Source organism: Triturus cristatus, chromosome 9 (genome assembly GCF_964204655.1).
Source record: "Triturus cristatus chromosome 9, aTriCri1.1, whole genome shotgun sequence".
Lineage (NCBI taxonomy): Eukaryota > Metazoa > Chordata > Amphibia > Caudata > Salamandridae > Triturus > Triturus cristatus.
In genome coordinates this window covers 133,021,215-133,039,020 of record NC_140592.1, presented here as the reverse complement: position 1 = coordinate 133,039,020, position 17,806 = coordinate 133,021,215, and the positions used below count along the sequence as shown (strand labels likewise).

The window sequence follows — 17,806 nt, the reverse complement described above, 5'->3', positions numbered from 1 at the left end:
AGTGCCTGCCCCTTCTGCTATTTTGGTGGCATCAGCCCAGGAGACTCTTAAATTTTTGGATCATGATATTAGGGAGATAAAGTACCCGGAAAGCCCTTAGTCCCTCCTTGTAAGATTATGAGTTGGAACGTGGCGGGTATTAGGGCCAAAATGAACGACTCTAGTTGGCAGGAATTCCTATGCTCATTTGATATAATATCCCTACAAGAGACTTGGGACACACAAAATCGTTTTTCTATGGACGGCTATTGCCATTTCCACATTCCAGCTAAACAAAGTGCAGCAGGGAGAGCAAAGGGCGGCCTGATTACGTTGATCTCCCTTGAGATAAAGGGCTCACTTAGGCAGCTTGATGCAGGGTGTCTAAACTGTTTAATTGTGGAACTTTCGGCTCCCGATGTAAACGAAGTTTTATTTATTAATCTATATAACTCAATGGATGTCGACAATAACCTGGACCTTTTAGAGCAGTTTCTTTTATCTTATAGTTCAAGGTCGAATTCCTTTGAGATCTTTCTGATGGGGGATCTAAATATTCACCGTTGTGATAAATTGTGTCGAGGTGATGACCATGAGGATCCACAATTCTCGGCCGCCCCACATTTTGAACATTCTAAACAGGGGGAAAAATTAGAATATCTCCTCGCAGAATGGAACCTTTATGAGTCAGCTTGTGGGGAGGGAGAAAATAGGATCCCAACCTTTAAAGGGAAAGATAAAGGTACAATCATCGATTATATTTTTTTGAGTTCCTTAATGTTAGTCCAAGTTGTACGTTATTTTACAGAGGTTTCTATTTTTACTGATCATAACCCGGTGATCCTGGAGATAATCCCGGGTGGCCGAACATTAGCGTTTAGCCATCCGTCACAAAATTTGGCGAAAGAAGTTGCCCTAACTGATCAGGGTAGGAAACTCCGGTGGACTAAAGTGGTCCCAGCTACTTTTTTGTCCGAAGTTCGGTTTCAAACCGAAACAGAGTTTAATATTTGCCTAGATCCTGAGTCTCAAGGCCCAGAGGTTATAAATGCCTTTAACATTATTTGTAAACAAATAAATCAGAATTTATTGCTTAAAGGTAAGCAAAAACCTCAGCTGGAAAAAAGATGGTTTAACAATAAATGTTCTCAATCCCACGCTGGCCTTCTGAAAGCCCTGAAAAAAATCCCTAGAGATAGGGATCTCGTAGTTTCTAAAAGGCTAGTATATAAACAGGCCTTAGCCCAAAGAAAACAGGAACTAAGGGAGGAAGCTTGGACAAATCTTCTGTCTATTGATACCCTGAAAGATAGCGGGAAATTTTGGGCAACTATAAACCAGCCCTTGTTTTCTAATGATGATAAAAACCACGAATTTGACTGTAATATTCCTGACGAGGCATGGCTAACCCATTTCGAAAAAATATACAGTCTTCCTGTAGATGGCAATCATGTTCCATCAAGATTGCCACAAAGAAATTCTTTTTCTCTTGATTTCCAGGTTCCTGAAGTAGAAAGGGCCATAGAAGAAATGTCGCAAAACAAGGCCCCTGGACCTGATGGGGTCCCTGCGGACCTGTTTAGAGCTGACCCACATATCTGGGCAAACATTTTAACTAATGTATTTAACAGGACTGGGTCAAATAATAACAGTTTTCCTGCTACTTGGGCAACCTCAATCATTATTCCAATTTTTAAAAAAGGAGACCGACAGGACCCCTCCTGTTATAGACCAATCTCCTTGATAGATTCATCTGTTAAAATATTAGGTAGAGTGGTCTTGAATAGATTAAGTGAATGGTTGAAGGGGAGTGGGATCCTGTCGGATGCACAATATGGTTTCAGACCTAAACGGAGCACCATTGACCAGTGCTTAAATTTGCACCTTTTAATAAATAAATATACAGTGGCCAAGGAGGGGTTTCTGTACATGGGTTTTATGGATCTTTCCTCTGCGTTCGATCTTGTTAATAGATCTAAACTTTGGAATATCCTATTGAACATGGGCCTCCAACCTTCGCTTGTATATTTTTTGGCCGATCTTCACTCGGATTTATCGGCCAAAATTAGAGTTAATTCAAATGGGCGATGCACGAGGCACTTTAGTTCAGACAGAGGTGTCAGACAGGGATGTATCCTGGCCCCCTTGCTGTTCACCCTATATATAAACGCTCTCGATTCCCAATTGGGAGAGGTATCTTTAGACATTCCCCATATAGGAGACCAGGTTGTCCCAGTTCTCCTGTATGCGGATGACGCAGTGCTTCTGGCTCGCACTGGAGTGGGGTTGCAAAAGTTGCTGGATGCCTTCGGAAATTTTATGCAAAAACTGGATCTTAAAATAAATGCGAAAAAATCTCAGGTCCTGATTGCTGGGAAGGGAAGGCAGAAATCCAGGGCTAAAACTTTCTTCTGTTGTGGGGATGTGGTAAACAGGGTCCCAACATTCCCCTACTTAGGGGTGATTTTTGATGAAAAGGGCACTTGGAATCCACAAATCAATAGCCGGAGTGTGGCATTTGCTAGGACAGTCTCGGGAGTTAGCGGCTTTGCTAAAAGATTAGGGGCTTGACCAGTTGTAGCCCTACTAAAAGTATACGATGCAAAATGTTTAGCTGTCGCAACGTACGGTTGTCAGATATGGGGCTATACCAACCATAATAAAATACAGCTTATTGAAAATAAGTTCCTTAGAGACACCCTTTCTGTCCCACAGTCCACTCCGACTTTTTCTATACATACGGAAGTGGGGATTGGTTTTGTGACTGACCTGATTAGAATTGCTCCTCTCCTTTACTGGCTCAAGATTTGGCTAAATAAAGAAATTACATTAAACCATGCATTATTAAATAATTGCTTAAAACTGGACAATGTAAATAAAATATCATGGTTGGCATACATAAAATCTGGGTTTCAAAAGATAGGACGCGAGGCCCTCTTCCGATCGCCAGAAACCATTACGAAGAAGGATCTTGCATTGACCAAAACTGCCCTTGAGACCTTATTCTCCTTTGAACGTGAGGAGCTAGAAATGACAAAGCCAATAGTCAGAGCTAATTATGCCCTGATTAGTTCCCCTGGTCCTGAACCATATCTGATTGTTGTGAATGCCCTATACCATCGGTATCTCCTAATCAGATTTAGGTTTAACCTGGCGCACTTTTCTCTGGGCTTTTTCAAAACCTGGTGCCCTGTGGATCGTGCAGAACCCTGCAAATGTGATAATTGTTCGAGACAGGATACTCTACACTTTTTTATGTTCTGTAGTTTTTACAAGGATTGCGGGAGGAAGTTTTTGCTCCCGATATTGAGGGAGCTGGGTTTTAGACAGGTTAGGCCAGCTCTTGTATATTTACAGCAATTAAGTACCCCACGAATTATGTTTCACGTCGCAAGCTTCTTGGTCGCTGCTATGCGTATTAGGAAAAAACTTGTTTTCCCATTGGAGGTTTTAAATTAGATCATTTTTTTAACATTTAACGTACAATTTTTATATTTGTAGTTTTTTACACTATTTATATTTGAATATGAAATAGGTCATATTATGATCGGTACTCATTGCATGAACTGTGTGTATTACTGAAAGTTTTTTAATTGTGTTTGTTAGGATTGTATATGTGTCTTTTATGATATTAATTTATCGAATAAAGGAATTTTGACTGACTGACTATTACGGAAACTCCCCAGAAGTTAAATATGTTAATGAAGTCAGATCAAAGTCAGTAATTACATTTTTAAAGGACACATTTTTAAAAGAAGGTTTCCAGCAGCGTTGATCTCAGATGATGGTATCGAAAAAAGTATCGGAATTTCTCACAGCAAATGGTATTTAAAAGCTCCTTATAACATCCTCAAACAAAAGGGCTGGTTGAAAGGAAGACGAGAATGATAGTATTCAGTGGGCTATAGTTAATAATTGTATTATAGTAAATACCATTAGAGTTATACAGAGGTTTCATTAAACTACCCCACATAACGTTAAAATTGCCTGGGAGAAACAAAAACAAATATTATGATAACATGCATAATGCAAAATTGTGTACATTTCAAGTGACTGATGTTGTTTGTGTAGAGAAAGGAGGACAGGTTTGGAAAGGAGATTCATAGTTTACGGACTCCAGGTTTGATTGAAAAGGTATGTGGTCCAGCAGTAGTAGTGTCTAGAGTACAATGGTGGAATTTTGAGAGAGTAGTAAAAGTAGATGATGAAGTGGAACGGGAAGGTGTGTCTGTGAAGGAAAACTATTTTTTCGGGAAGTAAGGATCCAAGTATGTTGAAGTTAAAGAGAAGTTCACACAATATAATCAAATCTGCTTGTTTTAGGTAAAGACGATTAGTTAAAAATATTCTTAACATGGTGGGCCATTTATAACATGTTAAAGTTTTACTATAGTTTTTACAATTTTTTGACTTCAGCGAATTTATTAGTTGATAATATTTATAGGTTGTTTCAGTTTATCGCCATTAAGAATAAAATTATAGGGACATTATTACTATGTTAAGCTTTTTCTGTTTTCATCTTCTTTATTTGAAGTACTTTATTGTTCTTTTGTTTTAAATAAAAGGAATGTTATGTAATATCCTGTAAGCATAAAATGTTCATATTTGAGTATTCTATACATCTTCAGAATGTTAGGTAAAACCTTGGAATGTTAGGGTTTGAAGTGGGGAGGTCCATTAGGGTTCTGTGACTGAGCGCTGTGGTTGTAAAGCAGCTCATCTCTTCTGAGTTTGAAAAAATAAAATGTCACAGTTGAAAGCTTTTGTATGACAAGATTACTACAGAGAGGCAGTGGATTAAGGAAGAGGTGAGGTGAATGGAAAAATCTTAAATTAGCAGCTGCACTAGTAACACCTAACTAGTGTGTGCAAGGTCTCAAATTGGAATTGCACACCCACTATGCAGTCAGGTCCCAGGTGGTAAGTGGCTCAATCAATCAATCAATCAATCAAGGCATTTATAGAGCGCGCTACTCACCCGGAGGGTCTCAAGGCGCTTGGGGGGGGGGGGGGGGGTAAGGTGCCGCTACTGCTCGAACAGCCAGGTCTTGAGTTTCTTCCTGAAGGAGAGGTGGTCTTGGGTCAGGCGAAGGTCGGTTGGGAGGGTGTTCCAGGTCTTGGCGGCCAGGTAGGAGAAGGACCTTCCTCCTGTTGTCGCCCTTCGGATGCGGGGGACGGCAGCGAAGGCGTGGTTGGTCGATCGAAGGTGGCGTTTGGGAGCGTAGAAGTTGAGGCGGTTGTTGAGGTAGCTCGGGCCTTGGTCGTGTAGGGCTTTGTGTGCGTGGGTGAGGAGACGGAAGGTGATTCTCTTGTTGACGGGGAGCCAGTGCAGGTCTCTCAGATGTCCGGAGATGTGGTTGCGTCGGGGGATGTCGAGGATGAGTCTGGCTGAGGCGTTCTGGATCCGCTGGAGTCTCTTCTGGAGCTTGGCGGTGGTTCCGGCGTAGAGGGCGTTGCCGTAGTCCAGTCGGCTGGTGATGAGGGCCTGGGTGACCGTCTTCCTAGTCTCGGTGGGGATCCACCGGAAGATCTTCCGTAGCATGCGCAGGATGTTAAAGCAGGACGCGGAGACGGCATTGACTTGTCTGGTCATGGAGAGGGAGGAGTCCAGGATGAAGCCCAGGTTGCGTGCGTGGTCTGTCGGTTTGGGTGCGGTGCCCAGGGCGGGGGGCCACCATGAGTCGTCCCAGGCGGAGGGCGAGGAGCCCAGGATGAGGACTTCCGTCTTGTCTGAGTTCAGTTTCAGGCGGCTGGTCGTCATCCACTCGGCTACGTCACAGACAGGAGCACTATTTGCACTCATATCTTAATATGCACAAGCACTAAATCAGACAGCAATACTGTTTGTGTGTGTATTTTTACCATGTGTATCTTAGCCCCTACTACCCTCTCTTGGATTTTATGACCAACCTAATATATTGGATTTTGGTTGGTGAAACTAGATTAAAAATTCTATGGATATTTTCAACGAATGCAAAGTAACACATAAACATAATTATGTGAATTTATTTCAGTAGTCTGGTGAACAATTGTTGCCATACACAAAAAATATATAAACTAAATGAATATGAAGAACCAGAATTGTATACAGTTTACCAGGTATTGAAAAATAAGGCTTGGCACTGACATACACCAACTGTGCCTGCAGATAGTTCATCAAGGTCGATGTGTATATTCCCATATACTGTATGACACGGTAACGAGGCGAGGCAAGGTAGAATGAGTTTCTTCAGAAGTCAAGCCACATGATTCTGAATCACTAATAGTTTTAAAATTAAATTGGTTGATTTTTTAGGATCTAACACATTTTAATTACATTAAAAAAAACACTACAATCATATTTTCTGGCTAGTATAGATAGATTTATCATCATTTAATGGGTGACACATACAATTTAGCAACCTAATGCCATCAAGTTCAACCAAATCTGGATCTAAAACAGGCATCACAGCAAGGTGATGCCTCTTTTAGATGAGAACCTCAACAACATGTTTGATTTAAAATTTTGAAAATGCAGTTGAAAAAAGAAAAACTATCTGCTTTTAGTAAAGGAGTGGCATTAGGTACTCAGCGGATGCTGTGTTCTATCTGATAACAATGATAATGTGTTTGTTCTCCAGACAAAGGAAGCTCTTCTTAAGATACTGGAGGATATCAAGGAACATGATCATTTCAATTTCATACTGTTTGACAACAGAGTTGAACCATGGAAACATTCATTGATACAAGCAACAGCAGAGAATGTAGAGGAAGCAAAGGCCTTTGTGAAAACCATTAGAGATGATGGATGTAAGAACATTTATATTTCATTATTATGTTGTTTTTTTAGTAAGTGAGTCTAGCATCAGCTGTGCCCACTAATACTATCAAGGGTGCCCTATTCACCTTTTTGTACAAGGATGATTCTTGAGGTATGACCAAGTCATGCATCTCACTAGATCATGTGACTTATGCCTACATGTTTGAAAAATGTTTAAAAATCAGGACACTCCCTAAACGTTTTTAGCATAAATATGTATTTTAAATTCTTTAGAAAGTTATTATCATCAGTACATCAATCATGTGTTATTGCCTTGTTTGCTTTAATTTACCAATCTTTTTGGGAGTTAAGATTTGGCAATTTATCATTACTAGTTCAATGTGTAATTCTTGCTCTGCAGTGGTTCAGACTTGTAGGAGAGCCATATAAAAAATATTTCTTACTGATGTGTAGACAGTTTAATGAAAGTTAGATTGAAAATGGTTAGTACTGGTGGTTTGTTGACATTATAAGTGGAGACATTCTAAAAAGTATAGCACTGTGTATACCATTTATGGATTTCTCCTTGTAAAGGAAATGTGACTTTTATCAATCTACTTTTGATTTCTAAATCGGTCTGTGTGTAGAGTTATAAAGGTTGGCAGGGCAACTTTAGTATATGTCCTTTCTTATTTGAGCACTTATTTCTACATATGGTTGTTTGAAACATCTATGCTGACCACCACATGACAGTTTTAGCTGTGCAGTTCAAACTTACATATGGGCATATAATGTTTTCCCCTAGGTTAAAATCATTTATTAAAAATGTCCAAGAAATATTAGTAAAGTAGCAAGATGCTGAGTGTGTGGATAGCCAAGCCATTGGATCAGCTACTTACGCCATGCAAAGTAAATTCTTGTATAACTGTCATCCTACTTGATTCTGAAACTTCATTATTGCAGATATTATTGTACATCTGTGTATATTATGAAATACATGAGCCATGTCATTTGAGATGTCATCAGTGATGTTATCAGTGATGTCACTGACCATGTCATGAGTGATGTAATATGTGACGTCATCAGCAGTGCATTGCGGGGACGCAAGTTATAGTTAGCTGAACTCACTATAACAGGGGAATTTCTAGGGTTTTGTACGAGGGAAATGTCCATTCCTAACTATAACGTGCATGAAACCTATGGTTTTTTCAGTGAATTTCAAAGGTTTTTTAAATGCTAATTCCTATCTATAACTTATCTCTGAAGATATTATGTTTAATGATTTTCATTGGATTTCTATATTTTTCAAATTCAGTGTGTCATTTCATTAATTACATTTTTTTAAAATACTTTTTTATCACCATTTTTAAATGTATTTTTTCACTTAATTCTTTTAAAAATTAAAAAATACTATTTGAACTTAATGGGTTTTTCAAACATATTTTTTTAATATTTTTCAAAATATTTTTTTAACTATATGTGCACAACTTTATTTTATATATTTTTTGCCATGTTTTTGGGTCCGCGCACCCTAAGCGCACCGTTCATGATCCCTATGCAATAGCATCCGTGCATAGTATGCGTCAGGTACGTGCTGAGTGCGCGATTCCAATGCGACCGGTACGCGACTCCCAGCCTATACGCGACACGTTCGATGCACGTAACACGCCGTTTACGCGCTTCCGCGATGCGTCATCTGCGTCTATGACGCGGTGGGTGTGCGGATCCCGAGAAGTATTTAACATTTAAAAAAACATATTTATGTATTTCATGTGAATATTAATTGAAGACAAACTCTAAACTTGGCTTAAAAGTAATATATTTTGACATATAATCCTATATTTCTTTTTAATTCAATTTTGCGGATGCACGCTGCGTGCGTGCTGCGTAAGCGCAGGGTGCGCGGATCCCATGTGACCTGCAAAAAAAGAGATTTGATTGGTTCATTACAGTTTCTGTTCTAACTACTGAAAGACCCCACCCATTTCAATCATTCTTTGAGCTTCTTTGGAGAACCACCTCTTTGGAGAGAAGAAGATTTTTTAGACTAAGGGTACACTTAGCTCTAACTTTTTTCAACCAAAAATGGCTTCAGGGCAGCAGGCATCACCTGCATCAACTCATACTTCTGAGGATGAATTTTTGCCGGAGTTACCACGCAAAGAACGTTTCTCTTCAGTGGGGTGGAAATTTTTTACTTTTCCCAAGGGGCAGAATAAGACCAATGCCACCTTGGTCACATGCAAGATTTGCAAAAGAGTCCTATCGAGAGGGGATCCTAACAAGAAATACTCTTGCGGCACGGCAAGTATGGTGAAGCACATGAGGACCCTTCATCCAAACAATCTTGCAAAAGAAGAGTGCCGACGGATGAGAAACACTCCTGCTCCTGCACCATCCACCTCATCGCAGCCGAGCACATCACGAGTGCATCCATCAGACCAAACCTTGGACATTCGTCCTCAATTTCAATTTTTAAAAGTGCTCTGCACTAAGTGCAATCTGACTTTGTGCTATGGCGAGCAGTCGATCGATCTGATCTGCCGCCGCCAAGAAAGTCAAATTTGCTATTTTTTTTTGTTGTTGTTCCCTGAAGTTCATTGTTTGGTTTCTCCTGTTTTGCTTTTTTTTCTGAAAAACCAAAAAAAATCACAAAATTGTTAGAAAACCCCCCAAAAAAATATAAAAGAAGAAAAAAGAAAAAAAAAAGTTCTTGTAAGAACTAACTTTCCTGGTTTAAAAAAAGAGCTAAATTTCTTTGTTAGTGTGTGAAAGTTTAGATGAATGTATGTGTAGTACGTAATTGACTGAATTAATGCATTAGTAGCGTATGGTGAATGTATAAGTGCAGAACTATAAGGAAGTGCTGCAGCATCACACAGTAACCTCTTTAACTGCAGTGTGCTGTAGTACTTCTGAAGCACAGGGATGCAACATATGTACATAAATATGTTGCAAATCTATGCTTCTGTCTGCACGGCTGCTTAAACTGCAGCCATGTGGTGACACAGGCACCCTTGCACCATAGTGCAAGGATATCTGTGTCATGTGCTGTTTGTTTTTCTGCAGAAAGTCACACCTTCCTGCACAAAAACAATGAGAAAATGCATTTTTCTCCTTCAATGTATGCTGAACATTTCAGCATGCATTGAAGTTATAAAAATGTGGAGAAATGAAAACTATTCTCTTTGTTGTGCTTTCCTACACCAATTGTAGAATGGTGCACCATTCACACACATATCGAGATTTATGATTTCTGATAAATCTAGACATGTGTCTTGTTCTATGAGTATTAAGTGCATTCATGCACAACAAAACTTGTAGAACACCCTTTCAACACAAAGTGGTCTAAATGATGAGGTTGTATTTACATGGAGTATAAAAAGTGCACTTTTCCTCTCTTTGTAAATATAAAAGAGTATCTTGCACAATAACTATGTTACAAAAAGTGAAATATTTCCGTTTTTAAATTTCCTTGCGAATGATAGAAGGTAAGCACAGAGTTTTGTCTGCAAAGATGTTCAAAGAAGAATGATTGAAATGATTGCGGTCCTTCAACAGCTAAAAAGGTGAAATATTATGAACCCCTCAAATCTCTTTTTTTGCAGGTCACATGATATCTGATTATGGTCAGATTTTGAAACTACATAAACAGAGTGTTCTTAGAAACGTGTTTCAACTTTGTAGCTTCTTGCAGGCCTCTTCATTCTGCATATTGAGACTTAGTTAAACTTACCTTCACAGTAATAGGAATAACAAATGGTATTCATTTTTTGCTGTTTTTCATTCAAATATAAATTCTTAAAAATTGCTTATTTTAAAATTTGGATTTGTGAAAGAAAAGAAAAAAAAATTATACCATATAATAATACATTTTTTACAACACAACATAATTTCCACAAAGTAATTTGTTTGCCTTTTTTGCTTTTCTCAGAATATATTGAATTTCACTCGAAATAGTGATTTCAATGGTTCTCATCGCTTAACAGCGGGCAACAAAGAAACAATCAGATAGATTGTTAAAAAAAAAACAACATACTATTCTCAGTAAAATACCAGAAAATACAAATCATACATATATGAAATGCTTACAGATTACAAAATGTTATAAAACTTATAAAAACTGTAAATGATGCCGCATTAAGATAATCACCGAATAAATGACCACCAAAAAGTCCATAATTCAAAAATATACCTTTCCTTGAGGCCAAATGGAATTTTTGCACTTCTTCTTTATGTAAATTGTCCAATGGTAGTCCTATTAAATTATAATAATGAATTCCTCAGAGAGTGAATTATCTTCCTAAAACTTTGGCTTTAAAAATATTATGTAGGAATTTTGTAATTCCCTAGGCAAACGTTGTTTGAAAACCAACTGGGCATCATTACAAAGTGTCCAGCTTTTGTCACATTTTAGATAGGCAGTGTAATGTCCAGATGTGGTGGAAGGACCATCATGGAAAATTATTGCAATTGCTACAAAAGTCCTTCCTGATATTGATAGTTGAGCTGCTACAAATTGTTTTATTAAAGTATCCAATTTTCTTCCGCCAGCTGTACAACGTTGCAGCATTAAAATTATGTATTTTCCATATTTTGTTAAGAATAATGTGGATAACATTTCGGATTTACATTGGCTACACTCCATGTTTTGAATTGCACCGTTCACTAATTTATTGAAAGACACTGATTTACAGTCTGGTAATGTTAAATACAGAAATCTCTCAGTGTCTACATTGATGCTACATGTATACATGCAATTTTCACAATAATGTTCCCATTTGTAAGAAAGGCCAACAATATTTTCTATTTCTACACCTTCATTTTCAAAAATTGTAAGCATATACATAAAAAATTCCTGAGCATCTTGTTGGATATTTTGTGTAAATTGTGTAGAACCAGAACACACATCCAAAAGATTACGAACATCTGAAACAGATTGTATTTTACTTCTATCTGTTGTCAATTTTTCATAAACAGAATGCAACAGAGAACAAAATCTTTTTTCCCGATTCTGCATAATTTGTGCTTGCAAACCTTCCAGATAAAAAACAAAATTGACCACTACATTAGCATAGTAGTTGACACCAGAACTATTTTCAAACTGATAACCAACAATCTCTTCAACAGTGTCCAATTTCTTTTTACCTGCAATCACAACATTATCTTCTTCTTTTCTTTTCTTGATACCTTCAGAACAGATATTCTCTAACCTTCTTTTTCGACCAACCATACACTTTTCAAATACAGGATATTGACCTAAATTTCGAGCATACACCCTTCCTAACCTATTATACTCTTTAACACAGTTTGCATCTGCAGTAACCTTTGTCTCATCAAAATCAATCAAAAACAAACCAGATAATGTTCTGATTCGCGACAAAGCAACATATGCCATACCCTCTTTAAATACAGTAGATCCAATGTTCACCAATGCACTGTCTACACTTAATCCTTGAGATTTATGAATAGTCACTGCATATGCCAGAGAAAATGGAAATTGTTTCCTACGGACATATAAATCTTTAACAAGCAAAAAACGAACTGAACAATGACCAATTTCTTTAACTTCATCAATCTGATCAAATTTAATTTTTAAAAATTCAATTCCTTCTTTTTCCTGATAATTCACAAAATCCACCACTTTACCCATTGCACCATTAACTAAACCTTTCTCTACATCCAAATTACGCCTTAAAATTACCCAACAGTTTACACACACATACAGTGTCTTTTCCAAACCAGCAGTTTTAGATATTTTTTTTTCTAAACATTCTAGTTTTGATTTCAACTTAACCATCAAAATAATAGTGATTCCTTCATGTAGTATTTTATCGATGGCTTCCATTTTTACAATTTCTTCATTTTCCAATTTTAATAATTCTTCGTTGAATATTGAACACTCACGCAGTGTCGGCATTAAGCAAATCACTGACTTATTTTTAGCAATTTCCACGTACACTTTTGCAGCAACTGCATTTTCATTTGGAAAGACATTGCAAAGTAATCGACTCTCCAAAGCTTCTTTCCCTTTTTTTGAAAGAATTCCAATTCTTATGTCTTGAAGAATGCTTCCATATTCAGCATCATTTGCCTGTCGCATATTTGTTGTCAGTTCTTTGTATTCAAAATTACTCCAAATGTTCACATTACCAACACTGCCAAGAGACTTTCTGGTATCTTCATGGGCAAGTGTTTTAAATACTGGTTGTCCTTTTACCGGTGTCAGTTGCAGTAGATCCCCAAAAACTATGACATGTTTTCCTCCAAATAACACGTCATACTCTGTTTTAAGAATTTGTTGCATTCTTAAATGCACAAAGGCAAGCATCAAGTTCGAAACCATGCTCACCTCATTAATAATGAGAAGTTTCATTTTCTTCAGCACTCTTGAAACTTCACAACAAGCTTCTCCAGATAGCTTGTGGTATTCCAATTTGTTCTCATGCTCTACTGGCAGCATTAGTAAACGATGTAAAGTAATTCCTTTAATGTTATGTGCTGCCAACCCAGTTGGAGCAGTGACAACACAAGACAAATGCGACTCAGTTGTTTTTTGCAGATAACTTGTAATTACTTTAATTAAGAAACTCTTTCCTGTTCCAGCTTGACCACTCACATACATTCGGATAGGTTGAAATGATGACATGAGCACCCTTTTTTTTCATGAAATAATCCATGGTCAATCTGCTCTTTCACTTGCTGATATATTTGTTTCTGTTCAACATTTAGTTGCTCTTCCAAGTTTCCTAACTGTATTGCATCTTCTTGTGCTTGATACATTGCTGTTTCCGCAATCGCTGCTTCATTTTCAACAATTGGTTGTCCTAGTGGATCTTGACTCAGTGCAGCAGAACTTTGACTGTCTTGAGAACTGTCTCTAGCAATCTCAGCTGCAATTGTAGCTTCTTGATCAATTTTATCATTCAACATTTTCACATAATTTGCGAAAGCACTGCATTGTATGCTATCTTTACAAGCATTAAATGAATCTTCATAGCTGGGAAAATCTACAAGTAATTCCAGTTCAGAACGCCATGGTTTGAACATTTGCAAAAGGGCTAAATAGTAAAATTCCCTTTTGTCAGCAGTGACGCAACTCAGTTTTCTGTGATTAATTAAATTTCCTTTCCTTTGTTTCACCAGACATCCTTCAGAAGCAATCACTCCATATTTTCCATCGTTGATGTTCTCTGTAATCCGTTTAAAAGTGTAGTTTTGCAGCACTTCATAGAGACACATGTTCTCAAGATGATGACTTCTCTTTGGATAGTATGTGTCCAACATATTGGTTTTCAAAATATCTGTACTTTCAGGGTCATTTTTTGCTAAATATTCAATTTCTTGAACAGATTTCAGTACCTGATTTCGCATGGCTTTGAAATCGTAAGACTTGTTGTTTTAAGTTTTTCTCTTCTCTGCTATTTGGAAGAGCACATGTAGCATAATATTCAATGAAAGACAAAACAGTTTCATCTGAATCTGTTCCAAATTTGGGGGCGTCCTTGACCCATAACAACATATGTATGTGAGGAGCACCTCTTGCTTGATACTCCTTTCTCCAAAAGAAATCCACAACTTCTCCAAGAGGAGGATTCTTTTTATTGCAGATGAAAGACATCATAGCTTCAAATCTATGATTGAAATATCTGCATACATTGACAGGATCCAAAGAGCACAATTCTCCAGGTGTCTTGTATTCAATATTTTTTATATTGGAATTTGCCTCTCGAAGAAATTCAAGTAAATCATCCCAAGCATACTCAGCACAGACTAGTGTAACAAACCATGTAGGAGTTCCCAAGTTCCGTAGCATGCATTTCAGTTCTCCATGTCGACGGTACCAATATTCATTAGTCCCACGCTGACATGCCATCAGATTAATCAACTGAGATTCTAAATGATCATCTCTCTGATGCACTTTATCCATAAAATCCTTTGCAGTTACATTTTGAAGATGCATTCCAGTTTTTAAAATGTGATTTACTGCATATGAAAGTCCAGACAAGTCACTTTCAAACAGAAGATGAAACATATAAGGGATACATTGTCGAAATCTTGGATCTTCTGCATATAATCCTGTTGTCCGGTATTCAGATGCAGGAATCTGCACAGGACGTTCATCATATCGTCCACCTTTTCCTGTTGGAAACAACTGCGGGAAACAACAAGCTTCCAAGCTCTCTTCCCATACACTCATGGGACTTCCTGTTGCTTTTTTCATTTGAAACAGCTCAATTGTACGCCCCATCACCTCTTTGGAATGAAGTGGATGTACACTGTAGTGTTCATAGATCTCTTCACATCTGGACATGTCCACTTTTTCAATTTGTCCACTTAATGTTTCACTATCTTCTGCTAAACCTATTTCTTCTTCTCCAACAAACACATTTCTATTGTACTCATTATTTTTTAACAGATACAATGATGCCTTTTGCACTTTTCTAACATCCACTAACTCTTGCCAGATTTTCTTATTCTTAGTAGGAACACCATTAACTAGAATGACCAGTGGCTCATTTTCTGCATGATCTACACCAATAGTTTTAACATTTTTCTTTAAATCTAATGGTAAATACACAACTCTTCCTTTCAATCCACTTTGCAACTCTGATGGAGGTAATTTACTTGTTTTGGGCTCCATACGAACAATAGCCTGAAACGGGTGAACACATTGTATCAGAATAGACTCATACGTATTTAAATCAATCAGCTCTGGAGGAATAGCAACCAACTCTAGATTATTATGAACAGCTCTAGCAGGCATTTTATTCTAATCTAATTTATTATAACAATATTTGCAAATACGCTGCTCACATCCCAAATCAAAACAATCCTCTACCAACAAATAAGTTGCAAATTCCATCCACTTATCATTATCTTCTATTTCACTTTTTAAATACAGATTAACACCCCTAGTCTGATTTCTATAGTGACTTCGCTGACAACAAATACAAGAAACATTTGGTCTTTCACCTGAAATTACCTTAAACTTTGTGATTTCATCCTCAAATTTTTCTGTAATTACAGGTCTTCAACATTTTGTTCTACTAATGCATCAGTTTCTTCACTCTCTTGCTGAGGCCCAAAGTAACAAAACTCAATATCCTCACAGACCTGCTTCACATCTGAAACTGACCCACGTAAAAGAGCACTGTTCAACTCACTTAACTTTAGTGCTGGACTTTTTGCATAATACAACCTTCTCACTAACTTCTGCATTTGAGTATGATGTACTGCCAGCATTCTGAAATGGTGAAAAACACTTTCACAAACTTTCCTAGAAAGACAAGCCAGAGAATGACCTTGCAAACCAGTATGTTTTCTCACTCTGCAAGGGTCGAGTCCTTGCAACAGCTTAATCTTTTGTTTTACACTTTTTTTAGTATAGACTACATCATTTTTCTATAGATTCCTGTCGTACACTACAAACACTACTGCAATCCCAAGTGTACACAGGGTTTTTAGCACGTCTCCCTAAAACTATCACTTCTTCTGCATTTCTTTCAACCATTTTCTCTTTCTCCATTGGACAACCATCACTATCCTCATAACCTCTACCACTGGTGTCAACTGCATACAATAATTTTCCACTTAGTGAATAACTCTTCATTAAAAAAAGGCTCTGAACTAGAACTGTGCTCCCATTCTCCCAAAAAACATCACAAACATTCTTTTTATTAATAACTCTTTTCCTCCTACTTTTGGCCTTCATTACATATATTGGTTTATCTAGTGATCGAATTCTGTTTAACAGTAAAATAAACAGTTTCCTTTTTACTTCAAAAGCCTTTTCCACAATGCTTTCAATATGCTTCTTCTTTTTATAAAATAAAGCTCTCTTTTTATATTTCTTCACATCTTTCAGCAAATTATGCACTACTCTCTTGTAAAATATTTTTTTACGTAATTCCTTATACTGATTTTGTCTTCTTTTACCATACTTTATCTCCTTTGACTGAACATTTGGTTTTTTACTTTTCCTATTATTTTGATTTTTTTTCTTACTTAAAAAAAATTCTGAAGTTGCAGCATTCTCTACATTCTGTTTGCTCCTACAAACATTTTTAATAAATTGGTTCGTGATCTTACCTGAAGATTTTTTCCTTTTAGCCACATTATCTTGCACATTCAATACTTATGGTTGATGTTTCTTCAAATAATCCTCCTGTCTCTCTTCTTTTCTTTTTCTTTTGTTTTCTGGCATAATTTCTCGATTTTAATGTTGAAAAACAGTATCTGCAAAAAAGAATCACAAATAAATGTATATTAATAACTTTCAAATTTACAGTATTCCATTACTGTAAAAACACATTTTATATAAAAACTGACTAAGAAACTATAGCCCTGAACCACAAGTGTGACGATGATTAAAACACTACATACATAGTGCATACTACTTTGAAGCAGTTCATGCCCTAAAGCCTACCTCACTAAAAGACTACATGCTGACTGACTGAATGATTACAGTACTAAAACGAGACACACTGGGTGAGAAACAGGGTGTTTCCTAGAAGTGTATGAATACTTACTGAGGAATTGAAGGTGCGAAAGACAACTGTGAAGCTGATAAGAGAACTGAATGCATACTGGATAGGCATTTAAAGCAGTCCATGTACTAAGGCCTAGCTCACTGCATGAGTACTTGGGTACTGACTGAATGATTAGACTACAGCAAGGAGACTGCCTGGATGAATTTATAAGTGGTAGGCTTTTCGCACAGGGAATGGATTAATACTTGGTACTAGAAGAGTGCAAAGGGAGTGACAGGATGTTTGCTGGACTATATGGATGCTGACTAGGGAATTGAAAGTGTAAAAGACAAGTCTCTAGGTGGTTAGAAAACTGCATGCATAGTGCATAGGGGTTTGAAGCAGTCCATGTGCTAAGGCAAGGCTCAGTGCATGAATACTTAGACAGTGACTGAATCATTAGAGTACTGGAAAGAGAATGTCTTGGTGAATTTATAAGTGTTTGGGTTTTGGCACAGTGAATGGATTAGTACATGGTGCTGAATGGGTCACTAGAAGACTGCAAAGGGACTGACAGGGTGTTTCCTAGAAGTGTATGGATACTGACTAGGGAATT

At 37.4% G+C, this 17,806-nt stretch overlaps 1 protein-coding gene across 2 annotated transcripts in view; it reads left to right on the top strand.

Annotated features, from left to right (window-relative positions):
* Positions 1 to 17,806, top strand: part of LOC146797515 (inter-alpha-trypsin inhibitor heavy chain H3-like) — a 575,472-nt gene that overhangs the window by 191,511 nt on the left and 366,155 nt on the right. For both annotated transcript variants that reach the window (XM_085624529.1, XM_085624530.1), the window contains exon 9: positions 6,600 to 6,768. In XM_085624529.1, coding sequence (XP_085480655.1) covers positions 6,600 to 6,768 — 169 coding nt within the window. The remainder of the gene's footprint in view (positions 1 to 6,599; positions 6,769 to 17,806) is intronic.